Raw genomic sequence first — 14,979 nt, forward strand, 5'->3', positions numbered from 1 at the left:
GATTGGCTCCAGCATGTACAGGGGTCGGACCCTGGTGACGTAATCAACGTTTTGTGTTCATTGGCTAATGTGCCAGGGTCAAGGGACACGGATAAAGGTGGGTTGCGCGGCAGAGGCTGCTAGGCAGCAAGGTCAGGCCTCGCGTCCCACCAGGCACCGCGGCAGAGGGGAGGCCCCCTAGTCCGGAGTCGTACACCGAACGCCGGAAGTGCTAGCCCTTCCCACAGTGCCACGGGAGATTTCTAACGCGTTATGTGAACGCTGTCCTGCTTCTTGTTACCCACAATGCCCCTTACCTATTTAACGGGACAGTTGCCGTAGACCCACCCCTTTCGTTACCCATCATGCCTTCGGGATCTCTCCCCCCAACCCTTGCCCCGGTCACTGCGTCTTCCATCTTTGGCCCATTCATTCCTGTCCCATTACCCAGCATGCCTTCTGCTCCATTCATTTCAGCTTGGTTGCCTGTACTACCTTTAGCCCATTTATGCCCGTTCATTTCCCTAATTCTTTTAGCTAATTCTTAATTGACCATAAGGTTTTGGGTCCATTGCCCATCATGCCTGCGGCCCCTATTTCTCCATTATTCATCCCTCTGCCCCTGGCTCATTCTTTCAGACCTATTACCCATCACGCCCTGAGCTCCTATTACAACATTATTCATAATTTGCCTTTGGCCTATTCTTATTGCCATTTATTCATTACGCCCGAGCCCCTCGTACTTAATTACTGCTCTTTCTACTTTGTTTCGTTTATTTCGGTCCATTACCCATTAGACTGCTGTTGCAGATTCCTTTTCGTTAATAAAAATGCCCTGGACTCCTCCCCACTCCTTCCATTACCCAGCACTGTTTTTGGCTATGCATTTTTGCTCATTATCCCCTCAATTATCTTTTTCACATCTTTGGCTCTTTTCTTAATGTCTGTAACCCATCTTGACTTCTAGTCTACTGATTCCCTCAAGCCCTGGACCCCCCTATTCATTACCCATTATGTTCCACCCCCATCCCGTTCACAGCCCACAGTAAACACGAGTTGAGACCTGGTCAAAGTACAAACTCATTTTGTAGGAAATGCTGTATTACAAAACAATATCACATCCCCTACCCCTGATCCAGGTGATCCATTCCCCACCCCCCACCCAGGCGGGTGGGTCCAACCCCACTGGGCAGGAGTAAGAGAACTCAGTAGTCTTCAAAGTTAACAGCAAATTCTCAGAAGGCTGGGGTCAGCAAGGTCCACTCTGCATGAAGCTCACCCCATGTAGCCCTGAGCTGGGGCATAATTCTCTGTACACAGGAATTGGGGTAGTGGGAGCTCAGGGAAGGGTCTGTACCCTGAGACTCCTGCCTGCAGGAGGGAGGAGATGGGGAAGTTCTGCTTTGGGCTGGGGAAATCCCCTCCCTCCCACCACTGGGGACAGGGTGGGGACTGGGCGAGTGGGGCTCTGCCACCTGGAGGGCTCAGGTCTGAGCAACAGGATGCCCCCAACACCCACCCAAGCAGAGCTGTTAGGAGTGACTGCCTGAGGTTCAATCAGAGGTCTGGGGTCTTCTTTGGGATTTGGGGGGAGTCTGGAGATGGTGGGACATGAGAGGTATAATCTAAGGTCACAGTCTGAGGACCCCTTGGGTAAGAGGTTGTGAAGAAACCTACCTTCTCCAGCCCCTTCTAAGATAAGGTTATCAGTTTTCCATCGTCATGGCCCATTTCTCTGAGTCAGAGATCATGGATTAGAGGTCACAGTGGAGCCACCAAGATAGAAGACACAGATGAGATGCATGTGTGTTAACTGACAGTGGCCAAGCGAGAGATCAGGGGGCCCTAGATCCCTGGCAGAAAGTTGAGGGATCAAAAAATGAGAGATGAGAGGCCAGGACCATGGCGGCTTACACATACATGGCCCGGGACATGACAAAGCCTTTGCCCTGGTAGGACTCAGAGGGGCTGGAGTAGGACAGGGAATCGTAGATGGGGTTGATCTTGTCCAGATAGTCTTCCTCCTCCTCCTCGTCCTCTAGATCCAGGGAAACCGTCTCCAGAGCAGGCATCCCTGGAGGCACCAGCATGGGGGACCCCAGGTTCGTGGCCCCCAGGAGCAGGGGCCCTGACCGTTCTTCCAAGGTGGGAAGCTCATGGTATCGAGGCATTTCCTGGGGATCGGGAGGGAATGAACCCAAGGTCACCTCTTGAACATGACACAGAATCCCACTCTGCTCCTTGACCCTCAAATCCTGACCACCATCTCCCCATGCCAACCAGACCTGACCTCACCCTATGTCACCCCTTGTCACCTGGGTTGATATTGAACTGGGACAATCATACAGCTGGTCCCTAACTCAAAGCCCAGAGCATGGACTCTACCCTGTTAATCTTGAGCCTCTCCTTTTCTTTTGATCACTGACCCCAAGTCTTTCCCCATGAGTCTTTGACTTCAATCTTGACCTAAACTTAAGCTCTAAATAGCCCCTTGAAAACTGACTTGTCTCAAACTCAACATTCAACCTCTGATCTCCAGGAGGCCACTGAGGGGAGTGACTGTCTGTCTTGTCCCAGCTCCAGGTACAGTGTCTGGCAAATGGAGATACTCAACCAGTCTTCTTTGATGGGATGACTTTAAACTCTCACCCCATGTCCTTGGACTTCTACAACCAAGACCTCCCCCACTGAATCCTAAATGTATCTCAGAGCTCTAAGGTCTAACTAGAGATACAGCTCTGAACTTGAGTTGTAACCGTTAGTCCTTGACCTCTTATGTAAGGAGGCCCTTAAACTCAGATCCCAAACTCACCCTTGTCCTCTCCCGAGCTCCTACCTGCTCAGCGCACGAGACACTAGCATCAAAGTAGGGGGTCTTGAGCGGGTTGTGCTCCGAGGCCCCCAGGGTGAAGAGCTGGGAGGGCTGTGATGCGAGAGAGAGGGACAGGTCAGGACCACCCCCCCTCCCAGACAGCCTCTCCCCACCAGTCCCCGCTCCCAGCCCTGGCCTCAGTGGCAAAAGTGGTGTGGGGATGTGGGGGCAGCCTGGGCTCCAGGGGAAGTGCTCACCATGTCCGGCTCCTCCAGCTTTGCCTCTGGAGTCGGCGGCTTGTATGAGGGAGGCCCCTCTAGGCTGTGGGGTAGGAGGTAGGTCAGGTGAAGGCTAAGCCCTGAGAAGCCCTCTACCCCAGGGCCACTGCACAGTTCTTTCCTCTGTCTGATCTCTCTTTCCATCATCCACCTCCCCTTACCCAGCTTACTCCTACTCATCCCATGAATTTCTCTTCTTCCAGGAAGCCCTCCTGACTCTCCAGGAGGATCTGGAACTCCTGTTATATGATCATATCTACCTATACGTCCCTCACAGGGCACTTACTGAGTTTGTATTTGAAATATTATTTCTGATCTCATTCAACGACTGTACCCCACTGTGAGCAAAGTGAGGGGAAAAAAATGAGATCTGTGTTGTCAACATGGCGTTCCCAGAACACACTATGAGGAATATCAGGAAATATCTAGAAGAGGGAATGAAAAAAATGAATGAAATGCTTTTCTGCCCCCCAAACTCTGTTAAATTCCCTCATTCTACACACCCTCAGACCAGAGCATCCTATATATATAATAATGATGGAGGCTTACTATGCCTTCAATCCCCATCTCAGATGTCCCTGCCTCCAGGAAGCCCTCCCTCATCTTTCAGGCTGAGTCAGGTGCCCCTTCTAGCCTCTCCCAGCTCCCTCAGCTTCCCTAGCCCATCCCTGGCCATGATGGACTGCCACTGTCTGGGAACAGGTCTGTCTCCTTGAGACTGTGAACCCTGGGAGACCAGGGCCAGGGCCATCTCAGACACCACTGGGTCTCATGGGCTTAGAAAAAGAGATCAACAGCAAGTTGTTGGTTTGCATTGACTAGATGATTAAGACAGTGGTTCACAAACTTTCTTGTGCATCGTAGGGAGTTTGTTATAAATACAGATGCCAAGCCCTTCTTGTAAAAGTTCTGATTCAATAGGTTTGGTGTAAGCCCAGGAAGGTGCATTTTTAACAAGTGTTCCCCCTCACACACACTGGGTCATATTATTTCAGAACCATTTTGCCCCCAAAATGCTGTCTTGCTGGATGAATTTCAGCAAGTGATTTCAGCTCTCTGAACCTGTTTCCTCTTTGAGAAAATGGGTACCCTTAGCTCCATCTGAAAATCAGGTTTCCATGATATGATATGTTTTTGTGTGCGGACGTCTTTTATTTATTTTTTAAATTTATTTTATTTTTTTGGACATCTTTTAAGTGTTTGTCTCATTGTGTTCCTAGCTTTCAGGGTCTTGCCCCAAGCGGGTACTTTCTGAATACCTATTGAACGAACGAATGAATGAATGGATAGGAGGCTTCACTGAGATCACGTACATAACATACATCTCATCAAGCCTGTCACATAAGTGTTCTACACAGAGAAGTGGGGCTAGTTTCCCCCAATATCTAGGCTCCTCTTTTCTCATAGTAATAGAGATTTTGGCTGGGTACGTGGCCACGAGAATAAAGACTACGTTTCCCAGCTTCCTTTGCAGCTGAGGCAGCCATGTGACTAGGCCCCTGGGAAATGGGAAATTAGAGGAAGTGATGGGTTCCCTTACAGGGCTGCTGACTGCCTTCTATTTCCATTTCCATTTCCCTTTCCCACTGAAAGGAATGGGGTCATTGAGGCCAGGATGGCCATGTCTGGTTGTCATGTACATAGACAACAATAAAAGAGAGGGGAGCTATCTTGGAATGTGAATGAAGGTCACGCACTAGGGAAGGTGGAGCAAAAAGATAGCAGGAGCCTGGGCTCTGATGATGTCACAGAGCAGAACTGTCATAGACGTGATTTCTAGGAGACAGAAATAAACTCTCCTCTCCACCCCATTTAAGTCATGGTTATTTTGGGTCACTCAGCCATTGCTGATGACTTTCTCCCGGCCTCCTCCCCAACTCTGTGCGCCCAGTTCTGGGACCCCTCCCTCATCCACTTCTTAGGGCCCATCACTCACTCCTCCACCTCCTCTGCCCCCTGCAGCCTCTGCTCCTTCCGCTGCTGTCGGCAGATGAGGATGCCTGTGGCGGCCACAGCAGTCGCGATGATGGCAGCAATGATGCCCCCGATGATGCCACCTGTGGCCCCTGCGCCTGCTGTGTTGGGTGTCTCTGCAAGAAGAGGGACAGTGTGAGGGAGTCTCCAGGCGGAAGCCACAGTGCCTTATTCCCAGCCCCACCTCCCAAGTCACCACCCACCTGTCTACCTCTTTTCCCAAGGGCAGAGGACATTCTTTTTATTCACTTAATCCTTAATGATCATTTGTTGTGTGATAGAGTGAACAAAACATACAAAAGTCCTAGTCACCTTGGACTCATGTTTTGTTGGGCAGGGAGGACACCAGTAGAGAAATATACACAATAGCTAATATGCCGGGTGATAGTAAGTGATAGAGGATAATAGTGTGTAGTAGGGTAGGTGATAAGTGACAGAGCAGGGGTCCTCAAGGGCAGTCAGAGAGAGCCTTACTGTGAGATGACATTTGAGCAAAGATCGGAAGGAGCTGTAGGGGGTGAACCATGAGAATATGAGCGCATTCCAGGCAGAGCGAGCAGCCAGCGCAAAGGTCCTGGGGAGGAAGGCTCAAGGTTTTTTTTTGTTTGTTTTGTTGGGTTTTTTTGCGGTACGCGGGCCTCACTGTTGTGGCCTCTCCCGTTGCGGAGCACAGGCTCCGGACGCGCAGGCTCAGCGGCCATGGCTCACGGGCCCAGCCGCTCCGCGGCATGTGGGATCTTCCCGGATCAGGGCACGAACCCGTGTCCCCTGCATCGGCAGGCGGACTCTCAACCACTGCGCCACCAGGCGCAGTTTTTCAAGTTGTTTTTAAAGACAGCAAGGAGGCCATATGGCCAGAGCAGAATGATGACGCGAGAGTGTGGAGCTAAGGGAAGAGAGGTGATGGGGAATGGAGAGAAAAGGCAAAAAAGTTGGGGGGGCGGAGCGTGATTCTGGATTTGGGATCAGACCCCCTCCTTCATTACATAGAATGGAGTCATCCTAGGCAGAGAATCATAGCTCCTCTAACCTAACAGGAAAAGGGGTGGAGAGAAGCCCGTGACCCCCTGGGCCTCTCCTTTGTAACACTTCCCACTTCCTGAATCGTTTTCGGAGCAATTACCTGTTTACTTGCCAATTTCCACACTGCGCGCTCCAAGGGGTGGGGTCTGGCACACAGTTGGTGTTTTTCTAGACATGTAAGGCGGGGCCCGGCAGGGACACTTAGGGACCTACTGTCTGCCAGAACAGCCAAATTCCCGCCCCTGCCCTCCTGGCACTACCTCCCATTGTGGGAGGAGGTGGGGGGGCGGCCCTGGACAGGGTGGTACAGACAATAAACAACTAGGGGAAATAACATGTGTGCCAAAGCCCCAACCACAGGCTTCCCCCTTCCATCCACCCCACTTCACAGATGCAGAGAGAAAGCTGCCGGTAGGAACGCTGCCTGGATCCCTGGACTCTCCGATTTCCACAACTTCCTGTTACACAGCCTGGCATCCTCTGGAGGGCTTCAGAGCGCGGGGGAATATCAGAGTAACTGCTGCTCAGTCTACACACGCTCACCCTAAAATTGCTGCTATTCCTGTTGTCGACTGCATATCCGGGAGGGCAAGGCAAGCTCTGCCCGAGTCACCGCAGTGTCCCCGCACCGTGAGTGGAAGGCAATGCAGGTGGAAGAAACGGGCTCACCAAGCCCCTCCTGCGTGCTCAGCCCCACGCTGGGCATTCGGGCGCAGCCTGACTGAATCCCATGACAGCCTCAGGAGCAGAGATGAAGGCCACTGGTGTTTTACCAAGGTGGTCACGGGGCTCAGGAGAGCAGAGGTAACCCTGCCCCCCGTCATGCCTCCACCGCAGTTCCCTGCCCGGGTTTGGGAGATTTTCTAATGGTGGCGGGGAGTGAGAAGGATGCAGAGCTGCAGCCCCTCCCTCTGAATCACCGAAAATCCCCTTGGGCACAGCCTGGGGACAAGGGAACACAAAGGAGGTAGGAAAGGCCACTGCCTTGTTCTTCCAGAGGCGGGACTTTCCTGGTTCCTCAGCAACCCCCCCTGCCCCATCCCCTCAGGGCCCCCGAGAATGAAGGGGCGGTCCTCCCTCCCAGTATCCTCAGCAAGCTCTGGGAGGTCGGGTCTGAGCTGCCCTCAGAGGATCAGATCACAGCACCTCCCCACCTTCAAGGGCCCACAAGTCCAGGATCCCAGCCCCGCTCTCCCGGGGAGCTCAGTTCTCCCTCCAGTTTGGCCCCTCCACCCAGGGAGGCAGCCTCTGTCCTGGAACTCCCGAGTCCAAGCCCAGTTCCCAGTCCCACTGGCTTTAGGTGTCTCGGGCATCCAATGTGTCCTTCAAGGACCCAAGTGACCAGAGCCCACCCCCGCCGGCCCCCAACCCCAGCCTCACCAAGTCTAGCCTCCACCAGGCTCCCAGTCTCCAGGGCCCACCCCCTGGGACCTAGCAGTCCCTGTCCCACCCCCCAAGGAGGGGGTCCGATGTATTACAAGACACCCCCAATGTTTTCCTCCAAGGTGTTTATTAACTCCTGAGTGTCATGGGGCCAGAGCAGGCTGGAGCCCAAATCGAGTCTCTGGGGGGGAGGGTGCTCTGTGGTTCCCCATTCCCGAGCTCCCCGGGGTGGGGGGCTCCCCTGCCCCATGCAGCCCTGGAGACAGAAGTCCAGTGTGTGACATTCCACCTCCCTCCACATCCCAGGAAAGGAAGCGGGAGGTAGCTTTGAACTCCAGTGTCTTCCGGACAAACAAGTTCAACCAGTATGGGACCCTTGGCTGTCTGCCTGTCTTGGGGTCACACATAAACTGCCCGCCGGGAGATGAGGGAGCCGTCCAGCTGGGACTCCATGTCGTCCTCGAGTGCCGGGGGCGGAGGCAACATGAGGCCTTTCTCTGCCTCTTCGTCCTCTTCGTCCTCCTCGTCCTTACCCTCTGGCCTCAGGGGACCAGGGGCACTTGGCGTCCAGAAGACGGGACCCCCATTCCCAAACACCTGAGTTTTCGGATCGTAGGACCCTCCTCTGCCGCCGGGTCCTCCTCCTGGGCTCTTCCGCCTTCTCTTCACCCTCAGCACGATGAAAGCCAAGGGCCCCCCAGCCAGAAGCAGCAAGAGCAGCAGTACGCCCCCACCAGCCCCCCACACCACTGGACCCACGTCTCGGGGCGAGGCCCGGGAGGTGTCTGAGGAGAGAGAAGAAGGGGTGAGAGAGAAAGGGAGACACGAGGTCAAGAGGATACATCTGGGAGTGGGGAGGGGGGACCCAGGACACAGCAGGGCAGTGACGGGAACTAGGGAGGTGACTCAACTTGGGCAGAAGAAGGTGGGGGGAAGGGAGAGCCCGTTCCCTCTTCACTACAGGCTGGGCACTTTGTATGCGGAGGGGTTGCCAGTGGGTGGCCTCCAGATGGATCTCTTTACACCTGCACAGCGTCTTCCCCAAATTAAACTTGCTAACAAAATAGAAAACCAACCAACCAACCAACCAACAACCAAAATTAAACTTGCCAGCTAACATTTAAAGCACTAGGCCATTTCACTGCAAATTCCAGATTTCTTTTAGGGGGAAAAAGAAAATCAGATCCCAGGGACTACCCTGGCGGTCCAGTGGTTAAGAGACTGCGCTTCCACTGTAGGGGGCATGGCTTCAATCCCCGGTGGGGGAACTAAGATCCTGCATGCCATAAGACGTGGCCAAAAAATAAAAAAAAAAAAAATCATTTCTGGCAACACTAAACTTTCATCTCCTCCACCTGGTGAGATGGGCTGTGGATGAGTCAGGCTGGTGACTCCGAAGGGGACAGAGTTCCACACCTGGCCACCCCGGTCACTCGCCAGGACCCTGTAGGCATCTGAGTTTGAGACCCCCTCCCAGAAACTCTGAGGTCAGCGTCACGGAATCTTGGGGCTGATCCAACCAGGAAGAGGCAGCCTAGATTTGTGTGAGGCTGTCTGATTCCAAAGCTCTTTGCACTTGAGAGAAAGGGGATTGAGAAGGGCCAGGGGCCTCCTGGTAATTCCTCCCCCCCACACACACCGGGAGCGGGAGTGGCTGGGAGCACGTGTCCCCAGTGTGGCGAATGGGGCTCCTGAAGCCCCCATTCCCGGTTTCCTCTCCCAGCAGGGCCTGAGCTTGTGGGAGGGGAGGGGTCTGGGGGAGGATGGGGGGTGGGGTTGGGCGGAGAAGGAAGTCAGGGAGCCCTAAGCGGGGAGGAGTGAGGATGAGGGAGGGGGCGTCCAGGCCCCACAACAGGAATAGACATGGATGCAACTGGCATCTTATCAGATCCCCCGCTTCCCCCACCCCTGCATGCAGGGTGTGACTGGGAGAGACCGGGGCGGGGGGGGGGGGGGGGGCGGGATGGGGAGGGTCCACTTACACCTGACCCTCCCCTCCCTGCGCCTCTGCACACTAGAGGGTCTGGGACCCAGGCATCTGTTTCTGGATGCTTTCCAAAAAGGGGGGGGTCACGACCTAGCGGGCTGCAGATCAGTCTGGTGCCTCACAAGCAGCAGTAAAACAAAATAGAACAGAAAAAGTTTACCTCAAGTGTGAAGGGTAAGTAGTATTTTGTGAAGCTTTTTAGGGGGAATGTATTCCTGTACCTGTCTGTACCCTGGAGATGGGAAAGATTTCTTTCAGTGAAGTCTGGAGCCCAGTTTTCGCACGTGTCGGAACGTGTGTCTGTGTTACTGGGGATGATGATTTGGAGATGGTGGGTGAGCGTGTACCTGTCTGTGGGTCAGAAATTCTCTGAAGCAATGTCTAGCCTGTGGCCTTGCCTGTGTTCTCATGTTTTCGCTGGCGCGAACCCCAAACCGAGCGTGCGAGCGTATGCGGTTCTGAGTGCGCGTGGGGACGTGAGGCGTCTCTGAGACCCTCTGACGTGACCCTGTCAAGAGCTGTGAGTGAATCTCCTCTCCGGGCAAGGCCACCTGTTGGCACACTCACTGCCCGTGATGATTTCTAGGGTGCTCAGAGGGTGTCCCCATGTTTGTTGGCGTCCATCCGTAGGTGCACGTCTTTGCCATGAAGCTTTTGACTGTCTGCGGGTCTGTGGGTACCACTGGGAGAGTCTCTGGGGGTGTGATTCTCTGTGCATTACCCGCAGCCCGCAACTGCCCAGGTTCCCGATGGGGCTCTGAGTATGTGTGTTTCACTTGGTGAATATCACTCGAGGCTGAACTCTGAACCCAGCGTGTTCGCTTTGGGGTTTCCAATGGTGGATATCCCTGGGGTTTCTGGGTGTTTCGGGGGCATGTCCATGCTTTCGTGGCTCTGTCTTCCTCCGATGGCCCTCAAGTGTGATCCCGCCTGTGTTCTGCAGGCTCCACCCCACAGAGGTGCCTAGTGACCCAGTGCGGGTGGGGAGACCAGTTTCTCTGGTGAGTTTCTGGGATAGAGGTTCAGGGGGTGTATTTCCAGTTGGGCACCTCGCTGGGTGGGTGGAGCTGACCCTCCTCCAGCTGTTCCTTTGAGGGCAGGGACTGAGACTGGGTCACCATTGTATTCCCCACATAGAGGAGACTGCCTGGCCAACAGGAAGACTCAGCAAATACTTGTCAGATGACGGTTTGTTGAAAGAGAATCTCCACAATGGGGTTTTTGGAGTTTCCGAGGGTGTGCACTTGAGAACGTCTTCGAGTTACCTTCTCAGCATCTGTGTGTGAGCGCCGATGTTTCCGCGCGTGGAATTGTTGCTGTCCGCGGTTCTTTTGGCTTCTAGCATGTTTGCGTGATGGTGTCTGCCTCCAGGTGTGTGTGTTTGTGCACCTGACCGTGTCAGATGCGCTGAAGGTGGGCCAACAGTCTTTCTGGGTGTGTGGTCTGTGACACTATTTCTCAGTAGCTACGTCATATCTCCCCGGCGAGTGTCTGAATTCCTCAAGAGGGATCCGTTTTCACTTGGGTGTCTTTCCGGGTGTGCGTGTGCGTGTGTGTTTTGATCATCTCAGTAAGGGGGCCTGCTTCCGTCTGTCTCCAGGTGTGGGTGTGTCTGTCTTCACACCCATGCCTGTGAGTTTGTCTTTGGTTGTGTTTCTGAGGGGGCCCTCCTCCCACCCACTGAGGCCCCCTGCCTCCCTCTAAGCCTCCTGGGCTACAGTTGTGATGGCGACCCCACTTCCATCAGCCCGAACCTGGGCTTTATTTTTGGCTTTATTTATTTCCTCTCCAGCTAAGTCTTGGGTCCTATCTGTGTTTTTGAGTTCCCATTGTGGAGACTCAGAGAACTATTGACCCATAGACACATCAGCCACCATTTCCAAAATATCACCTCCAGGGAATTCCCTGGCAGTCCAGTGGTTAGGACTCCACACTTTCATTGCCGTGGGTTCGATCCCTGGTCGGGGAACTAAGATCCCACAAGCCAAGTGGTAGGCCAAAAAAATCCAAAAACCAAAGCAAAGCAAAACAAACCCAAAATACCACCTCTAGAAACACAAACATCCCAACACACACTCAAACAGGTTTCTGGGTCATACTGACCAGCCCTCACTGTAAGAAGTCCATTGTTCCCCAGTGTTTGTCTAGCTGCCCTCACATGACTGTTAGTTGTGCAATTCTGTGGGCGTGTCTCACTGGCTGGAGGCCAGGCCAATGTCCCTGGAACTCTCCCTGAAGGCCCTTCCCAGGCCTCTACTTTCTAGGAAGACCCCAGCTCAGGTCTCAACGTCCTAACTCCTCTGTCAGCACCTACCCTGTCACCCCAATCCAGATCCCACCTGGGGGCAAGCCACACCGTCCCCCTCCCATCATTGAGGCGGGTCTGAATTCTCCCCAAGTCGGCGGCGCAGCCTCCTCCAGTGCAGCCCCAGGACCCAGAAGGGAGGAACACTTGGGGAGCAGACCCAGGCGTACACACCATCCCCAAGACCCGCTTACCTCGAACTAGGACCACCTGCTCGGCGTGGCCCGTGCCCACGGCGTTGGTGACGGTGCAGATGAAGGTGGTGTTGAAGAGCCGGTCCACCGAGTGGACGATCAGCTTGGGGCCCTGGGCTACTGCTGAGGCTGGGAAGACGCCTGAAGTCCTGGGGGGTTTGGGGGTCACATGAGAAGGACAGCATGGTCCACGGGGAGTACAGGTCACACAGCCCTCAGGAGCCAAGCTCTACGGACCTGAAACTTACTCCTTCACACCCCAAACTGCGAGTCCCTCTTTCTGGAGGAATCACGGTTTCAGGCCGCTGGAGCTCCTCTCTCACAGCACAGTAGTCCGGGCCCCCAGCCCCTCCTCCCTCAGCCCCAGGATCCAGGCCCCTGGCCCCTCCTCCCTCAGACTCAGGATCCAGACCCCGGCCCCTCCCCCCTCAGACCCAGGATCCAGACCGCGGCCCCTCCCCCCTCAGACCCAGGATCCAGACCCCCGGCCCCTCCTCCCTCAGACCCAGAGTCCAGGCCCCCAGCCCCTCCCCCCTCAGACCCAGGATCCAGACCCCCGGCCCCTCCTCCCTCAGACCCAGGATTCAGACCCCCGGCCCCTCCCCCCTCAGACCCAGGATCCAGGCCCCAGCCCCTCCTCCCTCAGACCCAGGATCCAGACTCCTGGCCCCTCCCCCCTCAGCCCCAGGATCCAGACCTCGGCCCCTCCCCCCTCAGCCCCAGGATCCAGACCCCCGGCCCCTCCTCCCTCAGCCCCAGGATCCAGGCCCCCCCGGCCTCTCCCTCCTCAGACCCAGGATCCAGACCCCGGCCCCTCCCCCCTCAGACCCAGGAGTCTGGGTCCAAACTGGACTCACGTGCTCCAGTCGTAGCCTGTGGGCTCTGGCTTGCTGCGGACGTCACAGTTCAGGGAGGCCTCACTACGGCCGACATACCAGTTGTCATCATAGCCAGATATGGAGACCTCAGGGGGGTCTGGAGGAAATGGGGGGACTGGCTCAGTGACAGGGAGAATCCCAAAGGGGGTGACAGGTGAGCAGATAGATAAGAATCCTAAAGAAATGGGCTGGCAGGAGGTGGACCCATGGAAAATGCCTGGGGCAAATCAATCCGGGCTGTATAGACACTGTCCAGGGACACGGCTGAGGGTCATTTTGAGGAAGTTACTGTTCGTCGCAGGCAGCGCCCGGGGCAGCCACTCTAGATAACGTGTGTCATTTCTGACATGCCCAGAGTGGGTAAGGGAGTTAGTTTAACTGAAGGCATTGTCTGGGGAACTAGTATAGAAAATGCTGAGTTGGGGTATGGGGTGTGACTGGACAGCAGCTGGAAAAGCTGCTAAAGTGACTGTTTGGCAGGGTCTGTGGGAAGAGTGCCAGGGGGAGCCTCTCTGGGTAATATCAGGCAGTGTCGGTGTAAGCAGTTTGGGGAAGAGCTAGCGCAACACATGTCAGAAGGGGTTGATATTGACAGCGTACAGCGGGGAATTCCTTGGCGGTCCAGTGGTTAGGACACGGCTCTTTCACTGCCGTGGTCCCGGGTTTAATCCACAGAGTGGCCAAAAAACAACAACAACAAAACACATATTTTGTTGATAGGGTCCAGAGGGGCCAATGTGATTACACTGGGGGGCAGAAGTAGGAGAGTCAGTATAGACAGTGTCCAGGGAACCAATTTAGACAGTATGAATGGGGGTGTGTATGTAGACAATATTGGGTTGGGTAGTATAGACAGAGTAGTGGATATAGACAGTGAGGGAGCAGTGTCAACTGGGGTCCATGAGAGCCAGAAGATTGCTGGGTGCAGTTGTGTGCTGGTAAACTGGCTCTCTGAAAAGGGAGGGGAAAAAAAAATAGAATAGCCCTGATTTGAGGTGTTTGCCAATTTCCTTGGTGTAAATACTCCACACAGCTGATTGAAGCTACCGGTAAGACTTCACTGGATGTGGAATCGGGAAGAAATGTATAATACCGACCCTTGCAAACCCGTTCTGATTTACCATTGACTGTGGCAGCAAGGTGAGAGCCTCGTGAAGCCAGTATAGACAATGAGGGGACAGTGTGCAGATGTTGTCCCGGGGAGCCAGTGTAGACAATGGGCAGGAAGGCAGTGCAGAATCTGACCCAGAATGCCAATGTAGACAACACTCAGGGATAATGTATACGGTGCCTTAGAGAAGCCGGTGTAGACTGTATTGGGGGTGTGGTCATATCCTGATGCACTCACAGCGCACAGAGAGGGTCACAGGCAGCAGAACTGGCTCCTCAAAGCTCTCGTGCTCCACTTTGCAGGTGATCTTGACACCATCTGCTTGGCCCAAGGGTACCAAGGTGAAGCGGCTGGTGACGGTGACTGTACCAGGCAGGGGTCCTGACACCTGGCTCTCTCTGGCCTCCCCATCCAAGGGTGAGAGCCAGGAGACTCGGGCAGGTGGCCGGCCGCCCGTGGAGACACAGCGGGCCACGGGTACAGGATCCAGACTGAGTGTGACTTCTTGTGTTTCGGCATGGTTCTGGGGCTGGGCTGGGGAGAGGAACAGAGGGCAGCATGGGTCACTCCACACCTAGAGTCATTCAACAAACACCTCAGCAGCAGTGGAGCTGAGCAGTTAAGCCCCAACTGCCTGGGTTCAATTCCCAGCTTTGCTGCTTTGCTGCTGCATGGCTTTGGGCAAGTCATTTCCCAACTCTGTACCTCAGCTTCCTGTTTTGTAAAGTGGGGATAATCATAGTACCCACCACGTAGGATTGTTGTACAGATTAAATAAATTGATATGTAAAGCACTTTGGATGGTACTGGACACTCACTGTGCTACCTAAGTATTAGCCATTATATTTTCTGTTCTGCTCTGCTAGAAAAACAGACAATGTCCACAAGTCTGGAAGAGGCCGAGATTTTAAAAGGAAAGCCAAAGCAGAATAATGAGGTTCAAAGGTCCAGCTGAAAAGCCCTCCAACTTCTTTTCCTTTAATCACCATTAGATTGTGGTGCCAGAAGTGGGATAAAGGCAATGGAGCTTCCCAAAGCTGGAAATTTTTTGCCCT

The 14,979-nt window shown here is 54.3% G+C and overlaps 1 protein-coding gene across 2 annotated transcripts in view; it reads right to left on the minus strand.

Annotated features, from left to right (window-relative positions):
• Nucleotides 1-1,086: 1,086 nt before the first annotated feature.
• The window catches only part of NECTIN2 (nectin cell adhesion molecule 2), a 28,500-nt gene continuing 14,607 nt past the window's right edge, over nucleotides 1,087-14,979 (minus strand). The window contains exons 3-9 of one of the 2 annotated variants that reach the window (XM_082677610.1): nucleotides 14,162-14,458; nucleotides 12,793-12,910; nucleotides 11,936-12,084; nucleotides 5,006-5,159; nucleotides 3,049-3,112; nucleotides 2,816-2,902; nucleotides 1,087-2,153 (exon numbers count right to left, since the gene is read on the minus strand). In XM_082677610.1, the coding sequence (XP_082533736.1) occupies nucleotides 1,890-2,153; nucleotides 2,816-2,902; nucleotides 3,049-3,112; nucleotides 5,006-5,159; nucleotides 11,936-12,084; nucleotides 12,793-12,910; nucleotides 14,162-14,458 (1,133 nt within the window). In that variant the 3' untranslated portion in view covers nucleotides 1,087-1,889. Of the gene's footprint in view, nucleotides 2,154-2,815; nucleotides 2,903-3,048; nucleotides 3,113-5,005; nucleotides 5,160-7,570; nucleotides 8,235-11,935; nucleotides 12,085-12,792; nucleotides 12,911-14,161; nucleotides 14,459-14,979 lie in introns of those variants that run through there. The other variant, XM_082677609.1, reaches the window with a different exon arrangement.

Source organism: Grampus griseus (assembly GCF_964374135.1).
Source record: "Grampus griseus genome assembly, chromosome: 19".
Lineage (NCBI taxonomy): Eukaryota > Metazoa > Chordata > Mammalia > Artiodactyla > Delphinidae > Grampus > Grampus griseus.